This window comes from Calonectris borealis, chromosome 1 (assembly GCF_964195595.1).
Source record: "Calonectris borealis chromosome 1, bCalBor7.hap1.2, whole genome shotgun sequence".
Classification (NCBI taxonomy): Eukaryota; Metazoa; Chordata; class Aves; order Procellariiformes; family Procellariidae; genus Calonectris; species Calonectris borealis.
In genome coordinates, this window is record NC_134312.1 from 201840409 (window position 1) to 201866170 (window position 25762).

Below are 25762 nucleotides of genomic sequence, written 5' to 3' on the forward strand. Positions count from 1 at the left end.
ACGCAAATTCCACCCCTAAAAATTATGATGAGCTGTATCCCACCCTCAGAATCACCACCTTTGAGATATCTGACCCTTGGGAGGTTTCTTCATCTCTAACTGAAGCACTGCACTGCCTACAATTGATCAGACAGCAAGCAGTTGAGGTGGTTCCTCAGGTATGTAAGAGAACACCTCACTTCAAACACCTTCTGAATAAACAACTTGTATAGGAAATAAGGAAAAGGAATTTTTTGTATGTGAAGCATCTGGCTTGCGGTGGATGCCCACATTGGGATGACCTCCATTACACCCTGGAGTTTCCTGTTTCTCTTCATTCACTGCGGCAGGAGCTTAGATGGCTTGCTTGGGTGGAGATATCCACATCATTAACATGCAGGTGAGGCCAAGACCTCAGAGAGTCGGACTTCTGCACACTCCACCATCACCTTGCAAGGGAATGGCTGTATTATAATTTGCCTTACATGTGAGATCTGGGAGTCTGCTACTTCTGTTCCTGAAGAGTCAGAGCTGAAGGTCAAGGATGAGTCTCCATGAAAGAATTCTAGCAAAAAACCCCAAGTCTTATGGACACTATTTTCCAAGCACATATTGGTGTTGCACTGTGGCTTACCTCCAGGAAGCGGTTTACTTCCTCTCTGCTTTGCTCAGCTTTTGTGGTGATCAACATAAGCTTGTTCTGGAGCTCTGTGAGCTGAGCTAGGCTGTATCCTTTAGCCTTCTGATCTGTCTGAGATGCTTCCTCTGTGGTGTCCTTCAGCAGTAGCACTGAAACACAGTCCTCAAGGGCAGCCTGGAAAGCAGGTAAGAGGATCAGCCCTGCTCTGCCTCTTCCCTGTGTAATTCCCCATCCTTGTGCCAAGGGCCTTTAAGAATAGCAGTAGTACATCCCTGCATATCACAGCCAAACATCAAGTTTTCCCATGTCTTAAGATGTGGATCATTCCTTCCCTCTTCTATTGTGCAGGGCTCACTCTTTCAGGGTATGCTGCAAGCACCACTCTCCTTGAACAATGGAGTGGCAGTTTTCATTTTAAATCTTTCCCTTTCCTTTTTTTACTTTCTCAGTGATCAGGTGAGTTCTTTTTTGTATTAAAATATTGCTTCCTTGCCTCTCTGGGGACAAAAAAAAGCCTGTTTTGCCTTGAAAACAACGAAGGCTTAATGGAAAATGTGACGTAAGATTGTGCTTCTTTCAAACCTGACTAGAGGTATATTGGCTACCTGACATACTCCTTGAAAATGGTTTTCAAGAATGTTAATTTCTTTGGGCAGAAACAACCCCCTGGAAAACACTCTTCAAAGTGTGGAGAACCATTACCTTGAATTTTTGAGGTGCTGAGATGATAAACATCCCTCTGCTGTTGATGTCTCTGGCTTGAGAAATTGAGGAACTCTTGATGGAGCCATGAAATTCATGAACCATCTGCAACCACTCTTTGTTATCACATGAATCTTTCTGTTAAAGAAAAAACCCAACACAACAGAATGAAACCTAGTAACCAGTTGGCAGCTCTGTAAGGACGATTTTGGTAAGAGTGGGGTTTCTTGTGCCTGCTGTGCCTGAAGAGACAAAGCACAGCTGTTGCACTCAAATCTGCATCTATCTTACCAGCTTTCTGAAAGCCAAAGCCAGTGAATAAGTATTTTGTGAAGTTGCTGTGCTCTGCCAGTCTTTGGCAATTTGGAGGAAAGGTGTCAGCTAAATGGTACCCTGAGTAGGATGTTATAGTTTCTGGAGAGGATTAAGCAAGACAGTGCTAAACTAGACTTTCCTAAACCACAGAGCGTTGGATTCACTTTCTTCTACATTAGGTGGGGTCTCCTCCATTTGCCTTCACATAGGAATGTGAGGTCTTGTAACTGGACTTCAGTCCCAGACAGCACAGATTTCTCATAGGTCTTACGTCACATCTGCTGCGCCCACTTGGATGTCTTAACTCCCCTAGGGCATGGCACCAAACTTTGACAATTCATTCTTCTAGTACAAGTCCAAGTAATTTTTGAACAAGGGATTTGTAGACTCACCAACTTCTTGGGCAGATTGTTGTCTTTTGCAGTGGCTTCGCTGATGAATGACAGGGCTGCAGAGAACTGTTCAAATCCAGATGTGGGTCTCAGGTCAAATATAATGGGTGCTGAAGCAGCTATGGCATCACGGAAGAATCGCACTTTGTCAATATCTATATCATTTTCACCTGCAGAAATTAATGCCAGCTCCACAAATACAGGGATTTCCGTTTTGTCTGGAAAAAAAAAGAACAAATAAAAAATTCAAAAATGAAACACATTGTTGAGGAGTTTCATGCTTGACTCATAGCTGAGGAGTTCACATAGTTGACTCATACAATGTCTCTGGCTGTTGTGAGAAGTAGGGACTAACTGATCCCTTTCTATTGTCTCTCTTATCTGATGACTCTGTTACACCCCAGTACAACTCACCTTTTATTATGGTTTTGATCCAGGAGACAAAGCCTTTCCTTGTGCATTCAAGAAGTTCCCTCAAAAAGTCCAGCGTCTCTTCTGGAAGGTTGCTCAAACTATTTTTCACCTTCATTAAGTCCTGGGTCATATAATCAAGTCTCTTATTCCTGAATTCTGCCTCTTCCTGCAAAAAAAACCCCAAGACGTACTGATGAGTGTCGCTTGGTAAGAGAAGAAGGAAGGTAAGCTCTGCCTCTGCCCTGCACATCAAAGTTTTGTCAGCCACTCAGGGTCTTTTCCAAAGGGGCAGCTCCCCAGAGACTTCTATTCCTCTCATTCAATCCATTTCATAAACCCAGTCTGGTTATTTCAGTACAAGTGCCTGCAGCAGAGGCACAGAGTCATGATATAAAACTTCTCTGACATCCTCATTGAAGTCCTGATCACTAAAAGGACCTTTTCACAAAATTTACAAGGTCTGCTCCAATTTTAAATTTCTGGGGAAACCTGTCCAAAACATGGAAAACTCTCCAGAGTACAAAAAGCTACAGAACATCCAGCTGCTCCTTGGGAGCTACCCATGCAGTGTCCCATCATTGCTACCATAATAGAAAGGTTATGACAATATAACATTTTAGCTTTTACAGTATTGGAGCAACCAGGCTTGGAGATCTGCAAAAAAGAACATGTGGAAGCCAAATGAAGAATTGCTGGAGTTGGTAGAGAATATTAGGTTGGGATCTGTTATTTAACTCCTGGAGTTTTTAACTCCTCGTTCTACCAGAAACTTTCCATGGAGGTTGGGGAAGATAATACTCCCCTGTCTATTCCAAATCACTTGATGCAGAATTTGGTTGCTGACACACGCTGATGCCTGCATCCATTGGCCTCACACAGTTGCCTCAGATGCCCATGAGCATCTCTAATGGCACTGGGAGCTCATTCGCGGACAACCAGGATTCTGTTAAGGGTGAGCTGAATCACGTTCCTGACTCCACTTACTTCACTATAAAGGCGTCAGGCTAGAAGAGAGACTAAAAGAGTGAAATTTATATTCAGAAGAAAAATTCCATCCACTGTGTCCAGTATGATTTAGTTAGAAGTTAAGACACAAAAAAGCAGAGATTGCCCATTCACATCTGCCAACACAGAAGCCACAAGAGCACTCAGTATAAGCCAGATATCCATGTGTGTCCTACATACATGTTTTGTTAGGTCACTGAGAATCTGAAAATTTCCATTAAGCTCGAGTGTCTTCCGCAGCTCATCAATCATCTTGGCAGTGTTCACCACTGTAGACAGGGTCACGTAGTTTTTAATCTTCTCCACTGCAGCATCTACCCAGGCAGTTTTTCCATTCCCTTTCCCTTCGCTCATCTCCATAATTTTAAACTCCTTTGTGAGTTGACTCTCATTTGCTAACTGCTTCTCAAAATGGCTCTGCACAGTCCCAAGAGTGATGGAAAAGTCTTTGAGGGCCAGATAGGTACTCTGAAAGTCAGCAATGGCTGGCTTATAAATGTTTTCTTGCACATCTTCTATCAAGAGAATTTTCTCTTCAGGGATTGTGGCTTTGATTTGTTTTGCTTTTTGCCTGCACAGTCTCCGAAAATAATTGCTTTCCTCTAAGATATGAATTTTTTTCAACATGTCACTGTATTTAGCCAGGAGGTGCAATTTAGGAATTTCCTTCTCGCCATTCACAGAAAATTGGCTTACAGACGTCTGATCCTTAAAACTTGCTCTGTTTCCGATGCTTTTCTCCACAGCACTTCTATCTACTAAACAAGGTGGAAACAAAAAATTTAGTGCATTTCTCCAGGTAGAAAGACACTTACCTTCTAAGCTTGGAAATATTCTGAACCTGACTGCAACACCAAAGAGGGAGGGGGTGTGTGGGTGTGTGTGTTTGTTTGTGGCAAAGTTCTCAGGGAAAAACTGAATCCAAGATCAACACCAAAACAAATGATGGGCAAAATCAATTGCTTCATGGTGAGGTAGGGGGCCTTCAAACCATGGCCTTGAAACTCTGGTAGTGTCTGTACTGTTAGAAAACTACTTGGCCCTGAAGTAACGGTTGAGGGGACTTACTCCACCATTTGGCCCACCCCAGCTGGAGAATCACTTCTGTTAATTCTTGCACCCAATCCAAGAACTTCAACGCTGAGATGTGTACATTCCACTGTCCAGCAGGAAGAGCTCACTGGGTGAGCCTTCCCAACCAATATACATTTCTGCTCCCTTTTGCTAGCTCTGTCTTTCTCTTTTCAGATCCCAGATCTTGTCTGATATTGTTTGTCCTGTCTGAAATGCACTTTCCTCCTACAAACATTTGTCAAAGCAGGTAATCCAAACTTATATGTCTCTTAGAAAAATGAAATATCTGGCACCGTTTAATCTTCCCCCATGAGACAGATTTTCCCACTATTCTGAACTCCTTCCATATATAAACCCTTACCAGACTTCCCCCATTCCTTTTTTCCTTAAAGAGCTCCCCATTTACTCTCTCCTCCTAGCTACTGCTTGCCACTAGACAGTCATGCATCACCATTTTCTGGAGGATTTGCTACCAGCTCTTTATTTTAGGAGGCAGCTCCCCATTCAAGAACCACATAGGCAATGCCATCCTCTCAAGTAGAATGGGATGGTACCTCTTATCACATCCTCTATGCTGCTGCATAGATGCAGAAATGAGCATCTCTGCTTCTTCTGCTCTTCCAATTGCTCATATTCCTCCCTTCTGACTTTCAGCACTGTTGCTATACAGCTGGAGACAGAGGAATCTGGGGAAAGAAACAAACAAAAAACCCATGCCCAGACCCCAGATATAAAGGATTTTTGAGAAAATCACTTGGAGAGAGAGAAGAGCTACTGGAAACAAAACTACTGCCATTAAAAAACACATGCTTGAATTTGCACAAAGGCTGTGTCACTTGATCAGTAGTATCAACCCAGAGCTGTTCTGATGTCATCACTGCCAAAGTCTAAAACACTCTGAGACACATGGATGAAGTTTATTATTCAAGAAGAATTTGAAATAAATTTCTTCCAGGTTTTGGTAAAATTTAGGTGGATTTTGAAACTGACCTGTGACCTTGAAGATTATTCTGTAACCAGCATAAATAGCAACAGGAAAACAAAAGTTAAAAACACTAAACTAAGCTAAGCTGAGTGGTGCAGTCGACACGCCTGAGGGACGGGATGCCATCCAGAGGGACCTGGACAAGCTCGAGAAGTGGGCCTGTGTGAACCTCATGAGGTTCAACAAGGCCAAGTGCAAGGTCCTGCACCTGGGTCAGGGCAACCCCCAGGATCAAAACAGGCTGGGGGATGCAGGGATTGAGAGCAGCCCTGCCGAGAAGGACTTGGGAGTACTGGTGGATGGAAAGCTGGACAGGAGCCAGCAATGTGTGCTCACAGCCCAGAAGGCCAACCGTATCCTGGGCTGCATCAGAAGAAGCGTGGCCAGCAGGTCGAGGGAGGTGATTCTGCCCCTCTACTCTGCTCTGGTGAGACCCCACCTGGAGTCCTGCGTCCAGCTCTGGAGCCCTCAGCACAGGAAAGACATGGACCTGTTGGAGCGGGTCCAGAGGAGGGCCACAAAAATGATCAGGGGGGTTGGAACGCCTCTCCTATGAAGAAAGGCTGAGAGAGTTGGGGTTGTTCAGCCTGGAGAAGAGGCTTCGGGGAGACCTTATTGCAGCCTTTCAGTACTGAAAGGGGGCTTATAAAAAAGATGGGGACAAACTTTTTAGCAGGGCCTGTTGCGACAGGACAAGGGGGAATGGTTTTAAACTAAAAGAGGGTAGATTTAGACTAGATATAAGGAAGAAATTTTTTACAATGCGGGTGGTGAAACACTGGCTCAGGTTGCCCAGAGAGGTGGTAGATGCCCCAACCCTGGAAACATTCAAGGTCATGTTGGACAGGGCTCTGAGCAATCTGATCTAGTTGAAGATGTCCCTGCCCACGGCAGGGGGCTTGGACCAGATGACCTTTAAAGGTCCCTTCCAACCCAAACCATTTTATGATTCTATGATTCGAAAAACACAAATACAATTCTACAAATAAATCGTAAGAACACTGCGATATTTTAATTGCTATCCATTGTACAAAAGAAGAGTATTGTTTTCTGTCCTTCGGAGTGTTAACAGGGCTTAAAATATTGCCTGTTTTCAACTTTTATATTTTTTACCTTTGTGTTTGTTCTCTTGCAGAGAATTTTTTGTTTTCTTTGTATTTTAAATACCTTTCCAATAGATATATATTCTATTTGCCCCATTGCATAGGAAAACACACCACATGCAACTACTGTTTTGGGAAATAAATTTGGAAACTGTGAGCTTACCGCAGATGCACAGTATATTCTGAAATAGCTCTTGATGCTGCAAGATGGTGGACAGTATGTTGCAGGGGATGTCTCCTGAGAAAACTCGTTGCCTCAAAAAGCAGAAGAAATTGGACAACCGGGAAAGCAGGTTTTTTGCTTTTTCATTGATCTGATTTTGAAACTTGTGCCCTGAATTTGCTGTAAAATAGATGAAATCTAGTGATAGAGCAGTGCTTTCAAAAGAAGCAGTTTCCCCACCGGATTTCTTTTTAACATACATCCTCAGGAAGAGTTAACAGCTTCGCAGCACCCTGCCTCCAAGCCATGAATAGCAAGGGGATCTGTTACAGCCACCTTTGTGGACTGCACAGATTTGGTTGTTTTCCAATTAAGTGGCCAACACCAGCATATGGGAAAAATTTTGCTTTGTTCCCAGTCAATGTAAAATAATATTTTTCAATTGTTTCAGGTACATGAAAAACGAAATGTATCTTTAGAGAACCCTGGCGTAGTTTTGGTTATAATCCTCCTTCACGCAGGAGACAAACCTCTGGGGTGCTTCACAATTAGCATTTCTGGGTTTTTTTTTCATTTTCAGAGAGTATTTTTTTTAAATATCTTTCATTTAAAAAATTAAACACTTCCTATGAATGTGTGACAAAACACCATTTCAACTGGAAAAAGAAATTGAGATGCTTCTTAGTTTCTGAAATGAAACATAATTTTTTCAGGATATGTGAATATTTTGTCTCTCACATTTTGTGTTGGCAACAAACTTGGCAGATGTTTGAACAGAGCTGGTGAAACATCATATTCCCTTCTAGCAAAAGAAAGGATTTGATTGCAAACTTCACCCAGCTCCATGGCTGAACTTTTGTTTGGTGTGGGATTTTAGTGATACGTGCATCAGATGTTGCTTGGCTTTCAGAGCCCATCAAAGCTCACTTCCAAAACAAGAATTTTTTAAAAAAGCCACTCTATGGGAAACTCACTGATAGTGGAGAGGAGATCATAGACCACAGAAGAGCTGAGCACCTCTACAAGAACCGGGCCCGTGCTGTCAACAAATCTGTCTACTTTTTCCAACGTGCTTATCTTGTCTGAGTATATTTTCTCAACAACAGCAGAAAGCATTTTCCCGGCAGTTGACCTGTCTGTCTTGAGGACTTTAGAAACCATGTTTCCTAACATGGGCTCCTGTAAGGACAAGAAATTTCTCCTCTTAGTTGTAAATAGGCTTTGCAGAACCTGTACCTTTACAGAAAATTCCTCTTCCACTCCATTAACCCACCACAGGCCAAATAAACACAAAACTAGCAAAGTGGGTCAGCTCGGTGTAGCAGGAGGTAGAAACTCCAGCTGTGCAAGAAGGGATGGTGGCATTTACACAGAAACTCTGTACCTCACTTTTCTCAAAGTGTTTAATCTTTTGAATGACACAATCTGTAAAGCAGATCTCCAGAGCTGTATTCCAACACTTGTCCTTCTTCATGAATTCCAAGTAGAAGTCCAGAAGTTTTCTGCCATCTACCTGCAGGAAGGAAATGCTTAAGCTGCAGTTGTTTTCTGGGGCCTTGCCAAATATCATTGGGTTCTCACAGTGGGGGGGAGGTATGTCCCTCTACATCAGCAGGGAGCTGGCTGCTTCAGTTCCCATCATCCAAAGACTGACTAGAACAAAACAGAGCATCCTGGGGTCAGGAGAAGTCTGAGCATCACCCCCGTGCTTGGAGTTAAGTAACCATAACTTACTTTCTCCAGCCACCTTTCAACCATGCTGTATATCAGGCTTTGCCATTTCTGGGTCCATTCCACACAGAGGATCTCAAAAAAGAACAGCCTGTGCCACACCTGTGGCAGAAAAGCAAAGCTGGTCAACTGGGCCTTAAGGTATAGACAGACCTTCCAGGGTGGGTGGTTATCCCTTGTGTGGGTTCTTGCTACTCACATTGATGTTTTCCAGGAACTGTCTATTTTCCATGGGTGGCCTGGGCAAGGATTTTTCCAGCCACTCCTTGACGTTACCTGCAAACTCATTGAACCTTTCTGAGATAAATTGCTGAAATTCCTTGGGAAATAAGAAAAGGAGAGAATTGGCAAGGACAGCCAGATTTTCCCTCTGGCTTTTGGTCCTTAACTGCTGTGTACAGAGTGAAAATGAAGTCCTTTCCACAACTATCAAGGGCCTCCGAGAAAAGAAATAAGCTGGCACACTCTGAGATGCTACCAGCTTTGTTTGCACCTCTCTGTCCATGCAAACCCTCCTCATCCACCCCAGCACAAATTCTGACAAGGTTAGAATAAGAAACATGCTCTGTTGTCACTCCTATAGTTGGCCACGTTTGAATGAAGCAAACCTGAACTCCTGGCCTTTCTCAGCTAAAACGTCATGGGTATATGTTTTCATGAAAGCTATGGGTATTGTTTTTACCTGATTTGCTTGCAACACATCTGATTTTGCAGCAAACATGTCAAATATCTGTAGCAGTGACATTATCAAGCTAAATGGCATTGCATGCCAATGCTTTAAGGAAAATGAAAGCAATGCATATGTTGAATTCAGACACGGCAAGGCATCCTCCTTATTTGTGGGCTTTGTCAGATGCTCCATACCCCCTGGCAGGCACCTGTGGACACAGAAAAGCACTGTACTCCTCCTGGGCTAATTCTAACAATAGCATTTAAAAAACAGTCAACACAACCTTGAGCTTAAGTGTCCATCATTTGGTGGACAATGCTATGCAATCTCAGCCAACCAGAGCCACTTATGTGTCTGAATTCAGAGCTGAATCCCACAACATGAGATGGAGGTAGACTGTCTGACAGGACAGATTCCCCTGTGGACCTCCTTTCCATATGATACTCCTCAGCCCCAGAGGGGTTTAGAAGGTTATGACATACAACTAACAATGAAAATTACTACAAACTCCCTGGTTCTGCTCCACCACAAGTCTAGCCATTGCTTCCCACCTCCTCCACAGAGCTGTCCTAGTATGTCTCCTCTCAAGAGGTTAGCACTTACAAGTCCTTGAACCAGAATGCCATCCTTTCAGCAATATTGGTCAAAACTCCATTCAAATCCTTTTCCTGAATAGAAAGTAAAAACATACACTGAAAACAACTGTGAAAACACATCTATTCTTAGCGTTGAGGCGTTCTCTTATGAAAACTGATAAGTGTGAAACCTTCAGAGAATTTTTTTCTGCCAATGTTTGATTAAAAAAAACCCTCAGCGCTTCCAGATGGAAAGGCAGTCCTAGCTCCTATTAAAACCATCACTTCAAATCCCACAGAAGCCAACTATCTCCAAGATCTTTGGAGTTCAGAGGATGGTGTGGGAGGCCTTTGCTCAGATTTTTTCAAGTACAAATCAGAGTGTGTTGCGGGTAAACCCTAATAAGCACCAAGAAGTAGATTTTAAGTGGAATTCCTCTCCAAGGTCTCAGAGGATTTTACAGCAGTCTATTTAAAAGGTAAGTGAGAATGGCAGAAAATAGGTTCCTACAAACAAGTCCAATTTTGGTTTAAAAGTAATCACAAGAAAATGCAAGTTAGAACTTTAACTTCCTTCTTTTACCCTTTCCAGCTTTAAACAAAGTTCCAATTGCTTGATCCCTACAGTGTTCACTTTGGGTACTGCTTTTAAATGTAAAAATTGCTTAAAGATTCTGATTAAAATTCACTCGAAAGAGCATTTGCTAGTCATTTTCCAACCAGGCCAAAAAACAATGAGATCCCCTTGCCTTTCCTTTTCTGCCACTTCTCTCAGAACATGGGTATTTAGCTCTCACTCCAGATGGATTTGTTGAAAATTTCTTCAGGAGCCAGGGAGACTTTTTGGCTGACCTGTACAAAATTGTACAACTTTCCATAATCTAGGAAAGAAACACGAACAAGAAATAGATCTATTACTGTGTGTATTGTTTGATTGCCTTACATGCACTTGGGATGGTTTACAGATGACTTTAACGATGCGTTGATACACGGTGTCCAGGAGGAGCTGAGGTGGAAGCTTGATTTGGAGCAGGGAGTCCTTGGTCAAATTCTTCAGTGTCAACATCTCCAAGACAGTCTTTGCCAATGGAGAGCAGCTTTCAATGAATGACTTGTGAATCTTTATCATCGCCAGGACTTTCCTATGAAAATGGACCATCAACAGCAGATGCATTTTGGAGCATCAGGAGGCACTTTATGCCATCGTATGTGCTCCTGTGCCTGAAAAATGTGGCACTGGACTTAAAGAGGAGGTTGTTGGACACTGAATGGGATTTTATAACTAGTGAATTTACACAGTAAGACTTTTTTTTTGAGGTTCCCTGTCCAGTTTTCCTGCAGACAGGATATTCTGGAGTAAGTCCACCTTTCTCCCCATGAAACAACGCCCAAATGAGGATCTAGGGGTAGTTCTCTCCCTAAGGCCACTCCCAACAGGCTGTCTGAATGAGACTGCACAATCATAGAATCATAGAATCATTAAGGTTGGAAAAGACCTCTAAGATCATCGTGTCCAACCGTCAACCCAACACACCATGCCCACTACACCATGTCCCTAAGGGCCTCATCTACACGTCTTTGAAATACTTCCAGGGATGGTGACTCCACCACTTCCCTGGGCAGCCTGTTCCAAGGCCTGATCACTCTTTCAGCAAAGAAATTTCTCCTAATGTCCAATCTAAACCTCCCTTGGTGCAACTTGAGGCCATTTCCTCTCGTCCTATCGCTAGTTACTTGGGAGAAGAGACCAACACCCACCTCACTACAACCTCCTTTCAGGTAGTTGTAGAGCGCGATGAGGTCTCCCCTCAGCCTCCTCTTCTCCAGACTAAACAACCCCAGTTCCCTCAGCCGCTCCTCATAAGACTTGTGCTCCAGGCCCTTCACCAGCTTCGTTGCCCTTCTCTGGACACGCTCCAGCACCTCCATGTCCTTCTTGTAGTGAGGGGCCCAGAACTGAACACAGTATTCGAGGTGCGGCCTCACTAGTGCCGAGTACAGGGGCACGATCACCTCCCTACTCCTGCTGGCCACACTATTCCTAATACAGGCCAGGATGCCGTTGGCCTTCTTGGCCAAATAAAAGGGCAGGGCTCAGCTCAGTCTTCCCCTTCCTCCAATTTGCCTTCAAACACCCTCCTGTTCTCCTAGTTAGAGCCCAGGGCAGGAGTAGGATGTATGAGAAAGGCAATGGTTTGCATCCCAGGGAAGAAACACAAAGTTTCTAGTGGTTGGAAGTTCACAAGCAAAAGCAATGAAAAATTATTCTAACAGTAGAACAGCTTATTTCCCTGACCCAGCCTTGGTGCTCTCTCCCTTTCAAACCTACCTTTGCTGCTCTTCTTCATTTCTCAGCTGCAACAAGTGTTGTAAGGGAATGGTTTGTGGAAAAAAGGGGTCCTCCATCTTCTCTGTGATTGCATACAGCAATGGAATCAGCCAAATCCACAAGGTGTTGCCTTTATTACTTAAGCACATTTCCTTCACAGCTGAAACGTAGTTGCTGAAAAGAAAGAGAACCACCAAAAATCTCCCACCTCCTAGGATGGCAGTGGGAGCTGTGTGCTTTCCCCTCAACCTAATGGCATTCATCTTGTCAACATGTAGATGCATGAAGGTGTGTGAGAGAGAGCGAGAACTTGGTTCTGGAGACCTTTTCAGCAGACATTAATGTGCAACAAATGAATACTACCTCAGCTTCCCCAAATTTGTCTTCTTCTGTAAGTTTTATGTACCAAAGGAAGATCAAAAGAAAAATAACTCAAATGCTATAGGTTATATCAAAGCAGCATGACAGGATACAATAATCTGATTTTGTGACCTAATATATCTATTTTTGTAGGGCTCAATTCAGCTCTCTACACAAAAGTGTCTAATTCTCTTTGAGAAGTCTGGGACATCCAAGACAGACCTGCAGGGTTTTCAGATATGAACCAGAACTTCTGGGAGATATTAATCCTTTCAAATTGTCAGCAGAAGGCTTGGTGAGACAGCACATGGCATCTAAAATGACATTGATGCCTAGCTGAGATCTCCAAATATTTTAACAAGCCCAGACACCTACAGTTGTGCATAAATGTAAGGGTCTGAATCTCAAACCAATCCCTGCCAAAAATAGGACCTGTGACTCTCCTTCCATCGGAGACCTGGCAGAGGTAACAGGCCACAGGTCGTGGCAGCCAGTGGCAGAAATACAGAAGCATTGAAGTGAAGGGGAAAGAGTGTTGGGGGACCACATTCTACCTCTATCTTCACATAATTGCTCCATAGAGAAAATGTCCCAATGAACTGAATGACTACAGAAGGATCTATAACTCAAGAAAGTAGGATGACACTTCTAATTACCTCTTTCCTCTCAGATGCTTGAATTTGCCTTGAAATGGGCCGATGTCCTGGAAGAGTTTTTCAGCCTTGATGATTACCTCTTTGCTTAGTGGGATGTTATAACAAAATGAGGTGTGTAAGGCAAAAAGCAGCCCATCATCTTTATGCTCCTCTGTCTCCAGGTATCCAATGATCTTGTCCATGAACTTTATCATGTTATAGTGCAACTGGACAATGAGAATAAGGAAGGTGAGTTTCACCAAGATAGACAAAGACAATTTTACTTCAAGAGCTGGGAATGGTTCAGGAAGGAGGATGGAAGATGGAAGTTGCTAAGAATCATTATTTGGAGGCAAAAGCCTTGCAGTTAGACCACTTACTTAAAGACAGGTTCCTGTCTTTGCAACGGCTAACAGATTTCTTAGCTTCCGATGTGTCTCACTGCCCTGGCACTACCCCAGGGAGAATGTTTTCCTGGCTGCCACAAGTTTACCAAACAGTTCTTATGTGTTGAATCCACAGCAGCACCAGGAGCTACTAGCCACCCATTCTAGGATGCTCAAGCCCTACAACAGATGAAGTATAGGTAAACAGATCTTCAGTCTCCCAGCTGAGCTGCAAAATCAGAGGGAATCAAAAGGAATAGTGGAGATTCTCTCAGAGGCCTAGTTTAATATAGGAGTATGACTCCATGACTGAGAAACCCAAAGGGCAGACAAACAACTTTCACCTAAACAGAGATGCAGCACCTATCACTTAATTTCTCACATTAGGATTTCCCTACAGATGACTTGCAAGGCATTGCTCTGCATCCTGTGTAGCCCAGGTGTATTTCATACTTTCCACTATGTGTGACCTCTTAGGATACATTCACAATGAAGGCCAGCATCCCCACCTAGCTGTTTGTAACCTAGGTACCCAGTCCTCTTCTGGATATACCCTGCTGACTCCCTCTGAGGCAAGCCCCAGACCATGCCAGGTGGATGTGGCACCTCAGCTCCAACAGGGCTTCCATTAAACAGCACGGGTAGCTTGAGCGCAGCCAACAGCCAAGCACCCATCAGGCCTCTCACTTAATCTCTTTCCTGTGGGCCAGGATGAAAACAGAAGGAAGTTGAGAAGACCCATGAACTGAGATAATGACAGTTAAATAGGGAAAGCAAAAGCCGAGCATGTAAACAAAGCAAAAAGAAGAATTCATACACTACTATTCATTGGCTGGCAGATGTCCAGCCCCTTCCTGTGTGGCAGGGCCTCAGCATGCATAAGAGTTGCTTGGGAAGACAAACGCCAAAACTGCGAACATCCCTCTTTCCTCCTCATTTCTCTGAGCTATTATTGCTGAGGACAACATCATATGGTATGGAATATCCCTTTGGTCAATCTGGGTCAGCTGTCTTGGCTATGTCCCCTCCGAACCTCTTGTCCACCACCAGCATACTCACTGTGGGGAGCTGGGGGAGAGAGAAAGCCTTGATGCTGTACAAGCACTGTTCAGCAATAGCCAAAACATTCGTTATCAATGCTGGTTTAGCCACAAATGCAAGACACAGCACCATATGTGATGAAGAAAGTTAACTCCATCCCAGCCAGACAGAAGACATGCTGGGAGTGGACATCAGTGGTCTCCTTTAGATTTTGCCTTTTTATTGCATTTCCAGGATAAGGATTCACTTCCATGAACCATGAGAATATTGGCTTCAACCTTTCTTCCAGGATTACTGCTCAATCCATGGCAAGGGATGAATGTGTCCAGGGCAAAATTCCACCTGTCCACCTTAGGATAAGACAAATATCCTCTCCTTTGTCCCTTACAGATGGATCTCTGCTGGTAAGAAAGGGAGCTGGTGAGGGGGGACTTTCTCAGGTGGACCTGTTCACACTGAAAGTAGTATGCAGCTCAGGAAAGTAAACACCCAAAAAAAGCAATTTCAGCCCAGAGACGATCCATCATTGCAGTCGATAAGGACTCATAAGCCATTCTTCTGACCAAACATCAGTGCCTACTGAGTGGTTGTCTCTCTCTCCAATCCTTCAATGACACTGTGGAACTACTTCTCAGCACCTACAACAGGAGCTAAGACATTCAGCATGTATGCACCTGGTTATTTTTCAGTATGCCAATTTTATTTTAGGTGTCTGCAACGTTAAACAGCATCCTACCTTTGGCTTGGTGTATACTTACCACTTCCTCAGAAAGATTAGTTGGAGAATAGGGTTTGCCTTTTGCAGCATCCCCGAGATAGATTTTGAAGCTCTCTGTGTAGATCTTCAGTTTCCTTTCTATGTTCTTAAAGCCCTTCTGGAGCCTGATGGGCCGGAGAAATTCATCTGCAAGATGTTCTATGATACCACAGTTGACTGACTTTTGGGGCACTGTTGTTGAAGACCAGAATTTGAAGTAATTTTTTTTTTTTCCATGAAAATAGCACTTCATGTTTTCAAAAATGGTCCATGTTCCTGGGGAGGAATCAGGGTTTGTGAATGAACCTTCAAATCTATAAAGGATGAGTCTTAAACTGGCCCTGAGCTAACGATACCAATCGCTTTATATGAATGCCAAGCCCAGCTGAGCCGTAAATGAGCCACTAATGCACAAAACTCACTATGCATATTTAAATTAAGCCCTAGATATCTCACCTGCACTTCAGATGGGCCTGGTGTGCATAGTCTATGGCTGATTCAATTGCCCCAACAATAAGTGTCTACTACTTTTTGAGTCATCCTGGCATATTCAATACATCTATACCGGGTGGCAGATCTGACACTGGACCTCCAGCTCATCTGCACCCTGCTGGAATGGCAACTGAAGGCCTGATGGTAGTTGCAAAGGTGATTTAAGACTTCATCACACACTCTCCCTTGCCCAGCAATGAAAAGTCTGAGTTTATTCTGAGAAAAAGCAAAATAACTTAAACACTCCTTCCAGAATAGTTTGTGTTTGTGTTATATAAAGAATTTGTTTGTGTTAAATAAATAGCCCATAAGCCTATGTGTCACTAATGTCCACAATAACAATGCTTCTCTTGTAGGAAGCAGGTGCTGCCCCACTGCGAAGCAAAACAAGGGAGAGTTTATATTAGTCTGCTGCCTGCAAGGATTTGTTGCTCATACTTCACCTCAGTCCTACCTTTGAAGAAAGTACAACACTTACCATCTGCTTTGATCTCTTCCTTGGGAATGTTTATGACTCGATGTAATTGACTCTCTGTATTCTTGGAATCCATTCCATAAATATGCTCTAAATCACATATTCTTATTTCACAGTCAGTTGAGAGCCCATTGTTAAGGATAGCATATTTATAAAAAATTGGTCCTCTCTGTAGGTCAGAAATGGGGATCATTGCACGGCCCATGATCAGATCTTCTCTAGAATAGAATAAAGAAGAAGATGAATTAGTTACTACACCATAACCAGCTTCCATCAGGTTCACCCCAGATGGACCTTGGCTGTACAGAACAGTTCATGCAGCAAGAATGAGCAACCAATATTCACATTCAAAATGCAAAGTTCAACAAAATGCTTCTGGCCTTTATAATGGCAGATAAAATCTTGATAATCTGACCTGAACTTGAAAGTTTATCAGACAGGAGAGAAATAAAAATAACTGGTAAGAAGTCTTGATATGAACAACCCTGGTCCTAGCCAAAGTTGTAGCTGCCTTGTAAAAAGAATGGGAAATACATCTAGAGATATTCCCGCTGAGTGCTGCAACTGTACCAGAATTAAGGTGACTCTATTCATTCCATCTTCTCTCATGCAAGGCATCTGGTGACATCTGAGAAGCTCTGTAATGTTTTAGACCTCCGTGCAGATCTGGCAGATCTGACGCAGGACCTACAGAAGTTAGACTTAACACTGCAACTCACTTCTACAGACACCTAAATTTAGGTGTCTTTGTCTGGAGCTGAAGCCCAGGCTGGGACCCTAAAGTTGGAGTGAGCTATATGCTTTCCAAAAATGTGACATCAACATACATTTAGGTATGATTTTTACCTTTTTCTCAGAACAGCAAATTCCTGGTATTGTCCAGGTTGCTTGTAAAAAGCAACACAGATCTTGGATGACTCTTCAGAAAACCTGGATTTTTTTGACATTACAGCAACAAACTCTAGGGTCATTGTTTCTTCTATTCGAAGTCTTTCATTGGACAGATACGGATTCTCCAGGCAGCTATTGGAAGGGAAAGAAATACTGTAAGGTCAACATCAAGCCCCCTTGCACCACTCTGCCACCATCTTCACCTGATCCACCTCAGGACTTCAGGGCAGCATTCAGACACTCACATGCATTTCTCCCAGCCTCTAGCTGCAGCTCCTGGAAGAGGAGTATCTTCTGCATCATTTCTTCCAGTCCTGTACAAATATCCTGATTACCATAAAGCATTTACAGTGGTCCCAGCTGCCTACATGCAAGTATCAAGCCACTGTGTGAATAACTCAGATACAGACAGCATGCTGTAGACCAAGGGGCATTGTAAAGAGACCAACTCCTGTCCTGGAGGGCCTCTACCTGTCTCCATCTCCATCTGCTAGTGGAGGAAGGAGTTTAAGGGTGGAGAAGCCTTACAGTACTAAGGCTACACCTCCTCCCAAACACAGCTCTTTTCCCAACAAGCTCCCAGATCTCAAGCTCCTCGAGGTCTGATGGGAAATCCCACAGCATAGATCTCCACATCAACAAACCTGCTATTGGGTCGTAGGTTTTCTTCACTTTCACGGTCATCTGCAAGTGAGGAGAATGCTTGGGTTAACGTCAGCAGAAGATGCACCAAGCCAAGAAAAACTAGAAGACAGTTGCATACTGGGAAAGGGAGAGAAGCTCTTGAAGTTAAAATCCTTACAGCTTGGATATGGTCCTCTGGGTCTTTGAACCAAGAATCCCAGCCCATTTGTTGTGTGACCTCCCACCTATCTTGCCAAGCTCCACCAATGCGTGGTACAGCTTTCCTGGGGATAGGGACATGGAGCAATCTGTGCTGCTGGGGGTAAGGGTGGGGGCAGGGAATGGGCTTAAGGACAATACTTAGCACACCCCACATTGGTGGAGTTATGGATGGGGGGGCAATGGGTGGAAGGATGACATGTACAATTACACTGAACAATCAACTTTGAGTCTTCTCTTACCGATTGCCTTTCTCCTCCATGGGTAGTTCATGGTAGCAAGCCAAGTATCTTTAGGCATTCAAACAATTTACGTGTGGCATTGCCAGGAGCCTCTGACTCCCAGCCAGACGTTGCTCTTCACAATAGTCAGCATCAGATTTGCATTAGAGCAGAGATGGGAATGCTAAAATACACTCGTCAGTTACCTCTTCTGTTGTAGTTTCTTTGCTCCACTTGTTCCTCTCTCCTCTGGTGACCCAGGATCTTTTTCTTGGAAAATGAAGTTTTAAAGTTAAAGAAAAAGAGACGCCCAGCAATGATTCAAACCCAAAAGCCCAAACGACACAAGAGGCACAGGGCCAGGGAGGGTGCAGACCTGAAGAAGCCATTCAGCCTTTCTTCCAATATTCCTTTTCATGGCTTCTACTTTGCACACAGCAAATTATGAATGCAAAGAGCAGAGCTGCGTCTCAGCATAACTGCAAGTGAACTCAGGGTGTCACCTTGCAAACTCCATGCTAGTCGCCCCCCATACCCAAAAGAACAATGCTATCCTGCATGATATAGGGGTGGAAAATACAACCCTCGTCCATTGTCTTCAGGGGTCCCCAAGGAGTTCAGCCATGACTGAGTTTGTTCTTTGACAGTTACAGTGTGATTCCCACTCAGAAGGCATTCTGGCTTCCTTGAATGCTGGGAGTCCTGCGTTTCTGATAGCCCCCCTTGATTGGAACCAGCACTCAAATCATGCTCCCTCTCTACTGACACAGCAGACTGCTGTTGGTATGCTGGGACTTGTTGGGCATAGGTCTGTTCCTGGGGTGGGACTGCTGGACTATAGAAAGGAGAAGAATATGTGTGCTAATGGCCATAATTAGAATTTCCCTCCTGTGTGCTGCATCACTCCAGGTCTCCATCAGTGTCAAAGGGCTTTTGGACGAACTCCAGGATTTGAGACCATGTCAAAGCAAAGCATGGCTGTGGCCGGGCCAGGAAATAACTCCTACCGGAGCAGGCAAGAAAAAGAGATAAACAGTGTAGGGTCTAATATTGTTTGTCTCAAAGCAGGAATACAGGCAGCACAGAAATCCCAGGCTCTTAGGATATTTTAGCCCAACCCAGTAATGCCCAAATGTTCACAGAGGTCCTGAAATTTGAAGGCGTACTTGCACTCAGAGTTTTTACCCTGCTCCTGGACTGTAATACATCAATACAGTCTGTTAGACCAGAACTTTCATAGTGTGGCAGTGGGGTTGATCAGCAGCAGAAGGAAGATAAATTCAGTGGGAAATCTTGAATTTTCAAGCAAAGATTTTACTTCTTACGTGAACAAAATCAAATGGTCTTTTGGCAGAAATTGATTTTCTCCAAACTGTTTTCTCACAATGGATTTCTTCCACGGGAAAGAAACAGGTCAGACCTCAGATTTTACATTTGTGTTTGTTTTATATGGATGAAGAAAAAGAAACAAGACACCTGATTTCATTTGCTATGATGATGGTGATAAAGAAGGCAAAGTCAAAGAAAAATTTTGCAGAACTATCCTGAAGACATAAACTAACCGGATATTGAGTGGACATGGCCACATGGAAATCTCTTCAGAGTACAAGCCGCTCTGTGGTATTGTCAGAGCCACCCTTTTATTTCTGCCTTTTCCACCTCAAAACATTCCCAGAGCCCAGTGCTGGGGCACAGCATCCCTTTGGGATCACGAGCTTGGAAGAGCAAGCAAGGACCATACTCAGGCTTCTTAAGGGGCCTTTTGAGTGAGACAGGAAGAGGCAAAACTTTTCTTTAGCATTAAATATCTCAGTTTAAGGGTTTCAGTCACCAATAATAGGAAAGTGCCCTAGGTAAAGCCAGATTTTCTCTCTGCATGACTGCTGTCACAAGTTTTTTGGCCTGAGGATGTTCATTTGACATCAGTGATAATCAATTAAAAACTCTCACCTCATTAGCTCTGGCAGAGGTGTTATCTGTGGACTTGGGGGATGATTTCTGTCCAGCACGGTGATCTCCCAAGAGTTCTGCACTTGTTGTGTGTGCCTGGAGTTTCTCTTCCTCCACAATATTTGGAGCTGAGCACAAAGGGAGGTCAAGGTTTCCACCTGATCCCATCATTAGTGCCCCCCCTCCCCTCTGAGATCTGAAGCCACCAGCTGGCCAGCAGAGAGGCACACAGGAAGCCTTGGGGCCCACAACACTGATTGCAGGGTGCTAAAACTAACTTGTCAGAGAACTGGGTAGAGCAAAGATTGTCCAGGAGGGGTCTCAACCAGGCCACATTTTAGGGGTTCTCCCTGGAAAGGACAAATCCCAGGGCTGGCCCCATCTTTTGCCGCACAGGGTCACTTCTTGGGAGCCAGGAAGTGAATTAATGATGCTGCAACACAGGCAGTGAGGGGAGCAGCAGCAAGGTAATGTATAGGAGAGAGTAGAAAAGCCCTTCTACTCCTCAAGATTGAATACTGACCTTCTTTTTGCCTGGGTTTTCCTAACCATTTCTGCTTCATCAAGATATTCCCCGGTCACACTGTACCTGAATTGGTGAACAGTATCTCCCAGGAGTTGCTGTCGTATGCAGTTGAGGGGTTGCTTCTCACGCATCCCAGCGATGAACTGGTATCACGGCCTCCCTTTGGAAATATTTCAGAAATCAGGATAGACTTCAGAGAAAGTCATGGAGGAGCAGGTTTCATAGGGAAGGACTATGAATTCCAGCTCTGGGGATCTAATGAATGTGGTTGTATCATTCCCGACTACTTTCCCCTGCCATAAGCCCCTTTTCAGCCAGCTGTGGTTAAGATAGTCTACAATCTGCAAGCATCCACTCATTTTGCCAGCTTCTCTGTGGGCACCAAATAGGGTGAAGGTCAGGTCCTACAGGGTGGGTCCCTGGGTTCCCCTGCAGTTCCAGATCCTGGCTAAGGTGATGCTCAGAAATCATGCAACGTGTCCACCCTGGACCTAGACAAACAGGGTTCCCACCTCAATGTTTGGTCCTAGAGCTTATACCTGGGATGCAAGCACGGTATCCGTCGGATGGTCTGTGCAAAGAGATTGCTGCTTGTTGCTTTTCAGTGCTGCAGGTTTCATTCCTGCTGCAAGAAAATGCATGTGTTGAGCACAATGTCTATTTTCACCATATCTGCTACAATGATGCTAAGCCCTCTCACTTTGCTCCTAATAATGAAGGAGCATCAATTGCTTTTGAAATGCTCCCCTTTTCCAGTTAGGATCTGCTGAAAGGTCTGAGCTGGGCCAGGAGTCACAGAGCCCAGATTTCCACCCTAGTGGGTAGACTCATCTGAGCCAGTTAAAAGCTGGCATATCTAATGCCAAGCCAGTTATCTAGATTTAGTAGAGACGAGTTAACAATAGCACAGGGAAAGAAAATGTCATTGAAAAGGATAAAAGAGAAGCACATGGAAAAGAAGACAAGAAGGACTGCTCTGGGGCAGGGCTTGCACCAAGTTTGATGAAGTCAGGAAGCTCTGACTCCTGCTGCTGAAATTCTGCTGCATTCTGCCCCTTCCAAGGAAAACCACCCAGGAACAAACTTGCCTGTGTCAAAATCGTGTGGTAAGAGCAGATTGTGCCTGCGATGTGATGCTTAGCCAGCCATCCAGCCTGCTGACAGCGCCGTAAAAACGCACACATCAGCGCTGCTTCTCCCCATTGCTTGGGACTAGCATACAAATGTAAAGGCAGGGTGTGTGTCCCCACTGGGGACAAAGTTTATTACAGGGCCTTTAGGACAAGTTGTGGCATCTTCTGCTTCTAGTTCTGTAGACTCCCTGATTAAATCCCTGGCATAGGAGGTAAGAGACTGGCTGTCACACAAGTATGACACGCTACTTCTTGCAGACAGCTTTTCTTTGGGCCTAGGGAGACTGGACAGAGTTTGCCATCTTTTTCGTATTTTTTTTTTTTTCAACCAAGTGAAACAGCCTTTTTTTTTCTGATAGCACTGATGGGAGATCAGCTTTATATACATTTATATACGTTTCTTTATAAATAACGTTCAGGTATTTTAAACACAGGATAAAGTTCACCTTCCTTTACAGGAGCTGGTAGTCTTCAATAGGCAAGTACCTTTTTATAGTCAGTTTTACTGGGCTTTCCCTTACTCTGTGAAGGAGGAAGTTGCTAGGTTAAAGACACCGGGCGTGGGTTGGTGGCTGTTTACATTGCCTCCACCCACAACATTTCCTGTTACCTTCTTCCTCACACAGCAGGTTGCTGCTGCCTTCCTGGACAGCTGGAGGCACAAGGTGAGGTTTCTCTCTGCTTTCACCCTCTCTGTCGCTCTCTGCACTCTCCATTGCGGCAGCTCAAACCTGGGCAGCCAAGGAGAAAACTTCAGCGACGAGACTTGCCGCTTCAAAACTGAAAGTCTAAAGGAAAGGTTAAAAGATCACAAAGATCAGCTTGAAAAGCCCAGGTCTGGTCATTTTACCTCCCCCCCCCCCCCCCCCCCACCATGTAATGAGGAGGAGAACCTCATTTAGTGGTTACAACCCCACTGGCTTCAAATCCCTCTTCAAGCCATATAGGAGTTTGCCAACACCTCTGAGAATGCTCAGGAGCATGGAAAAATTAGGTGTTTGTTACACCCTCTCCTGGATGTGCGACTTCATGGGCGCATTTTGAGGGACTTCTATGGACTGGGACTTTCCAGATGAACGCAGTTCAGGTCAGTCCAGCTCTGCTTTGTGAAAGCGAAGGAAAAAGACCTGAAGTTTCTGACCAGGAGTCTCCCTCTGGGCACTGCTTCACCTTTTTTCTGTTGTCCTCCCCTTCCTCCTCCCTGATACTGCTCTCAGCCATATTGTGCATTGCTCGTCTCTCTCTCTCTCTGCAACTTGGTCTCTAAAAGCTTAAAACCTGCTCAATCCCTTTCCCACGCTCACAGTTATGTTTTTTCCTCTGAAACAGCAAAACTAGAAGACAATACAGAAGACAATTAATTTTTCCCCTTTCTTGCCAAGCATTTTTCCTGCGATGCAGGAGGGGATGAGAGCAGCATATTTTGAACAGCCCTGTAAACCCTCCTGCTTCTGTGTCAGGGGAGACCAGGTGCCCTGTTCTGGCCTGGCCATGAATTAGGAGGGGGAAACCGAGGCAGCGACGGTCTCCCCTTGCCCTCACCCAGATGGGGAAGCTCCCTCGGCCCCGCTGGGTGCCTGGGCAGCCTGCAGACCAGAGGCTGGAGGTGGCATCTCGGGGCGGCCGAGGCTCTGCATGGCGAGCCCTGGGGCCAAGCCGGGTGGGAGAGAGCAGGTGAAGTCCCGGGAGAGATGTGGGGCTCCCTGGAGACCCTGTGGTGGAAAGCACCCACAGAAACATCCCCCCAAAGCCTCCCGCTCTCCTTGGATTTAAAGTCTGCAAACGCCTGAGCGAAACCCTGGGACAGGACCCTGCCCCAGCCCCTACCTTGTGCTGTGGCCGCCTCGGGTGCATCTCCCCACCGGGCTGGGCTGTCACTGCCTCTTATATCCGCCCGCATCCGCCGGCTGCCGTTTCTCGGAAATCAGTAGAAAGTGAAAGAAATGGTCAGGAGGTGGTGGAATGCTGCTCGTTTCCTATCAAAGGGTGGAGGAGGAAATTCTTCAACAAGAACAGAAGTCAGGGCCCCCAGGGGTGTGAGGGCCCCTGCCCGGGGTGTGTGGCCGCCCTGCCATGCTGTGGGGCAACCCTGGGCTTCCCTGACACGGGGGTCGTGTGGGGGTGCCTCAGCCCCATGGGTCTCCCTCTGCCCCAGAGATCCTGGGGTACATCGGCCCCACGGATCCCACCCCCCTCCCACAGACCCTTGGGTTCCCCAGTGATCCCACTGGTGCCTCTGCCCCACAGATCCTCCCATGGCCCCAGGGACTCTTACCCCACAGATATTCCCCCACCCCACATGCATATCCCTCTGTGCCCCAGGGATGCTCGGGGTGTCTCAGCCCTACAAATACCCTTGTGCCTCCAGGGACCTGGGGGCTTTCTCCCCCTCACCCCGCCTCCAGCTCTGGCTGTCCCCAGGATCATGAGATCCCTGCCAGAAGTCCCACGTGGTCCTTCTACACAAGCCCCCGATATCCTTGATGTGTCTTAGTCGCATAGATCCCCTCATGGCCCAGGGTTGCTCAGCCCCTCCCCGTCCCAATGGATGCTCTAGATCCCAGCCATGACCTTCTGTCCTTGCACATGGAGTCAAAAGCCAGAGCTCACTGCGCCACTATCCAGCACAGTGGAGCAGTGCCAGCTGAAGAACATGCCCAAGGCCACCAGCAAGGCTGCCATCAGGAGGGCAGTAGGCCCTTGGGCTGCTCAGGGGCGATCCTCAGTCTGCTCTGGGGAGCCCTATTCTGCAGCCTCCCCTGTGCATCCCTCAAGGTCCTGTCTGACAGCCCTGGACAGGTTCAGCGGGTGACCCAGCTCATCCTCACCCATGGTGAGTGACACGGTGTCTGGTATGCTCCACAGGGGACCCAGGTGTCTATTGAAATTAGACCTTTATAGCATTGTGTTTCGTCATACGAAGCTACGATTCAACATTGCCTCATGCTAAAAAGACAGAAGATACAATGTTTGTCCAGACCTTACCTCCCCACCCACAGTCTATGCCCCAGTCGTTGCAGTGCAAGGTTTACTTCATTCCCTCTTCCATGACTTGGAAAATAATAAAAGAAAATATGTCAGTACCTGAGAGAGAATAGCAGGTGAATTGAATACGAGGCATTTGTAAATTCAGCAGAGCGTAACAGCAGCTGGACCTCATCTGTCCAGGAGGAGCACCCTACCCATAGAAAGCGTGTTTGGAGCAAGAGGAAGAGCAGTGGGATGAAAGCTCAGCAGAGCAATAAGACTGCTGTCTCAGATGACAAGGGAGAGGCTGACATATCAATGAACCGAGGAGAGATGTGCAAACAGGGCCAAGAGCACTGCAGCTTGTGGGCAAGCGTTGACCATCCAGCACTTGCTCCCCCTCGCATGATAACAGAGATGTTGAGCTGTCGAAGAGTTGCTGGCCTGCGTCTTCCCCATTGCAGCCTTATCCAGCCTCGCTGAACAGGCAAACTGCCAAACTGCCACAGCCCTCAGCTCGGCTCATGCTTTGCCCCAGAGGGCCGACAGCTTGGACAGGACAGTTGGTCTCCATATTGTGTTCCTCAGGCTTCACCCCCAGCCTGGGGGGCTCCTCTGCACTTCTGAGCTTTGTACCCATGCGTGGGGTGGCTGGTGCCCAGCCCCGGACACCCAGGTGGTGAAAGGCATGTGCAGAGCTGGCTGCCGAGACCCACTCCTGGTCCCAGGATTCACAGGTGCCCTCTGGCAGAACAACCACCACTTCTAATACCTTCTGCCAGAATGGGATCTGCTGTACCTGCCAGCCAAACTCACAGAAAAGGCATTTCGAGGCTCTTTAGGAAAAGGACACAGGAGCTGCCAGTCTGTCACTGAAAACATCTTAAGAAACAGAGTTGAAAAACTGCCAGTATTGACTTTTTTTTCGATGTTTGCTACTTTATGCAGCTGCAAGTGTGAAAAAGGAAGAACACTGAGCCTGAAGCAAAACCAGAGCATTATAATGTT

The 25762-nt window shown here is 45.4% G+C and overlaps 1 protein-coding gene across 11 annotated transcripts in view; it reads right to left on the reverse strand.

Annotated features, from left to right (window-relative positions):
- Nucleotides 1–23723, reverse strand: part of LOC142077820 (E3 ubiquitin-protein ligase rnf213-alpha-like) — a 66099-nt gene extending 42376 nt beyond the window's left edge. For 4 of the 11 annotated variants that reach the window (XR_012672020.1, XM_075140015.1, XM_075140017.1 and 1 more), the window contains exons 1-27: nt 23615–23706; nt 22398–22575; nt 21194–21279; nt 20718–20814; nt 20129–20256; nt 18385–18448; nt 17759–17798; nt 17360–17428; nt 17070–17246; nt 16227–16441; nt 15258–15532; nt 13094–13299; nt 12078–12251; nt 10692–10890; nt 9777–9841; nt 9186–9381; nt 8703–8822; nt 8507–8605; nt 8157–8285; nt 7747–7951; nt 6773–6952; nt 5076–5207; nt 3628–4205; nt 2443–2608; nt 2029–2246; nt 1322–1459; nt 614–793 (exon numbers count right to left, since the gene is read on the reverse strand). Coding sequence is in view for 10 of the 11 variants with exons in the window: in XM_075140015.1 (XP_074996116.1) it covers nt 614–793; nt 1322–1459; nt 2029–2246; nt 2443–2608; nt 3628–4205; nt 5076–5207; nt 6773–6952; nt 7747–7951; nt 8157–8285; nt 8507–8605; nt 8703–8822; nt 9186–9381; nt 9777–9841; nt 10692–10890; nt 12078–12251; nt 13094–13299; nt 15258–15532; nt 16227–16441; nt 17070–17246; nt 17360–17428; nt 17759–17798; nt 18385–18448; nt 20129–20256; nt 20718–20814; nt 21194–21279; nt 22398–22503 (4242 nt within the window). In the remaining variant the exon portion in view is untranslated. Of the gene's footprint in view, nt 1–613; nt 794–1321; nt 1460–2028; nt 2247–2442; nt 2609–3627; nt 4206–5075; nt 5208–6772; nt 6953–7746; nt 7952–8156; nt 8286–8506; nt 8606–8702; nt 8823–9185; nt 9382–9776; nt 9842–10691; nt 10891–12077; nt 12252–13093; nt 13300–15257; nt 15533–16226; nt 16442–17069; nt 17247–17359; nt 17429–17758; nt 17799–18384; nt 18449–20128; nt 20257–20717; nt 20815–21193; nt 21280–22397; nt 22576–23614 lie in introns of those variants that run through there. The other 7 variants (XM_075140013.1, XM_075140016.1, XM_075140014.1 and 4 more) reach the window with 7 other exon arrangements.
- Between the last annotated feature and the right edge of the window lie 2039 nt (nt 23724–25762).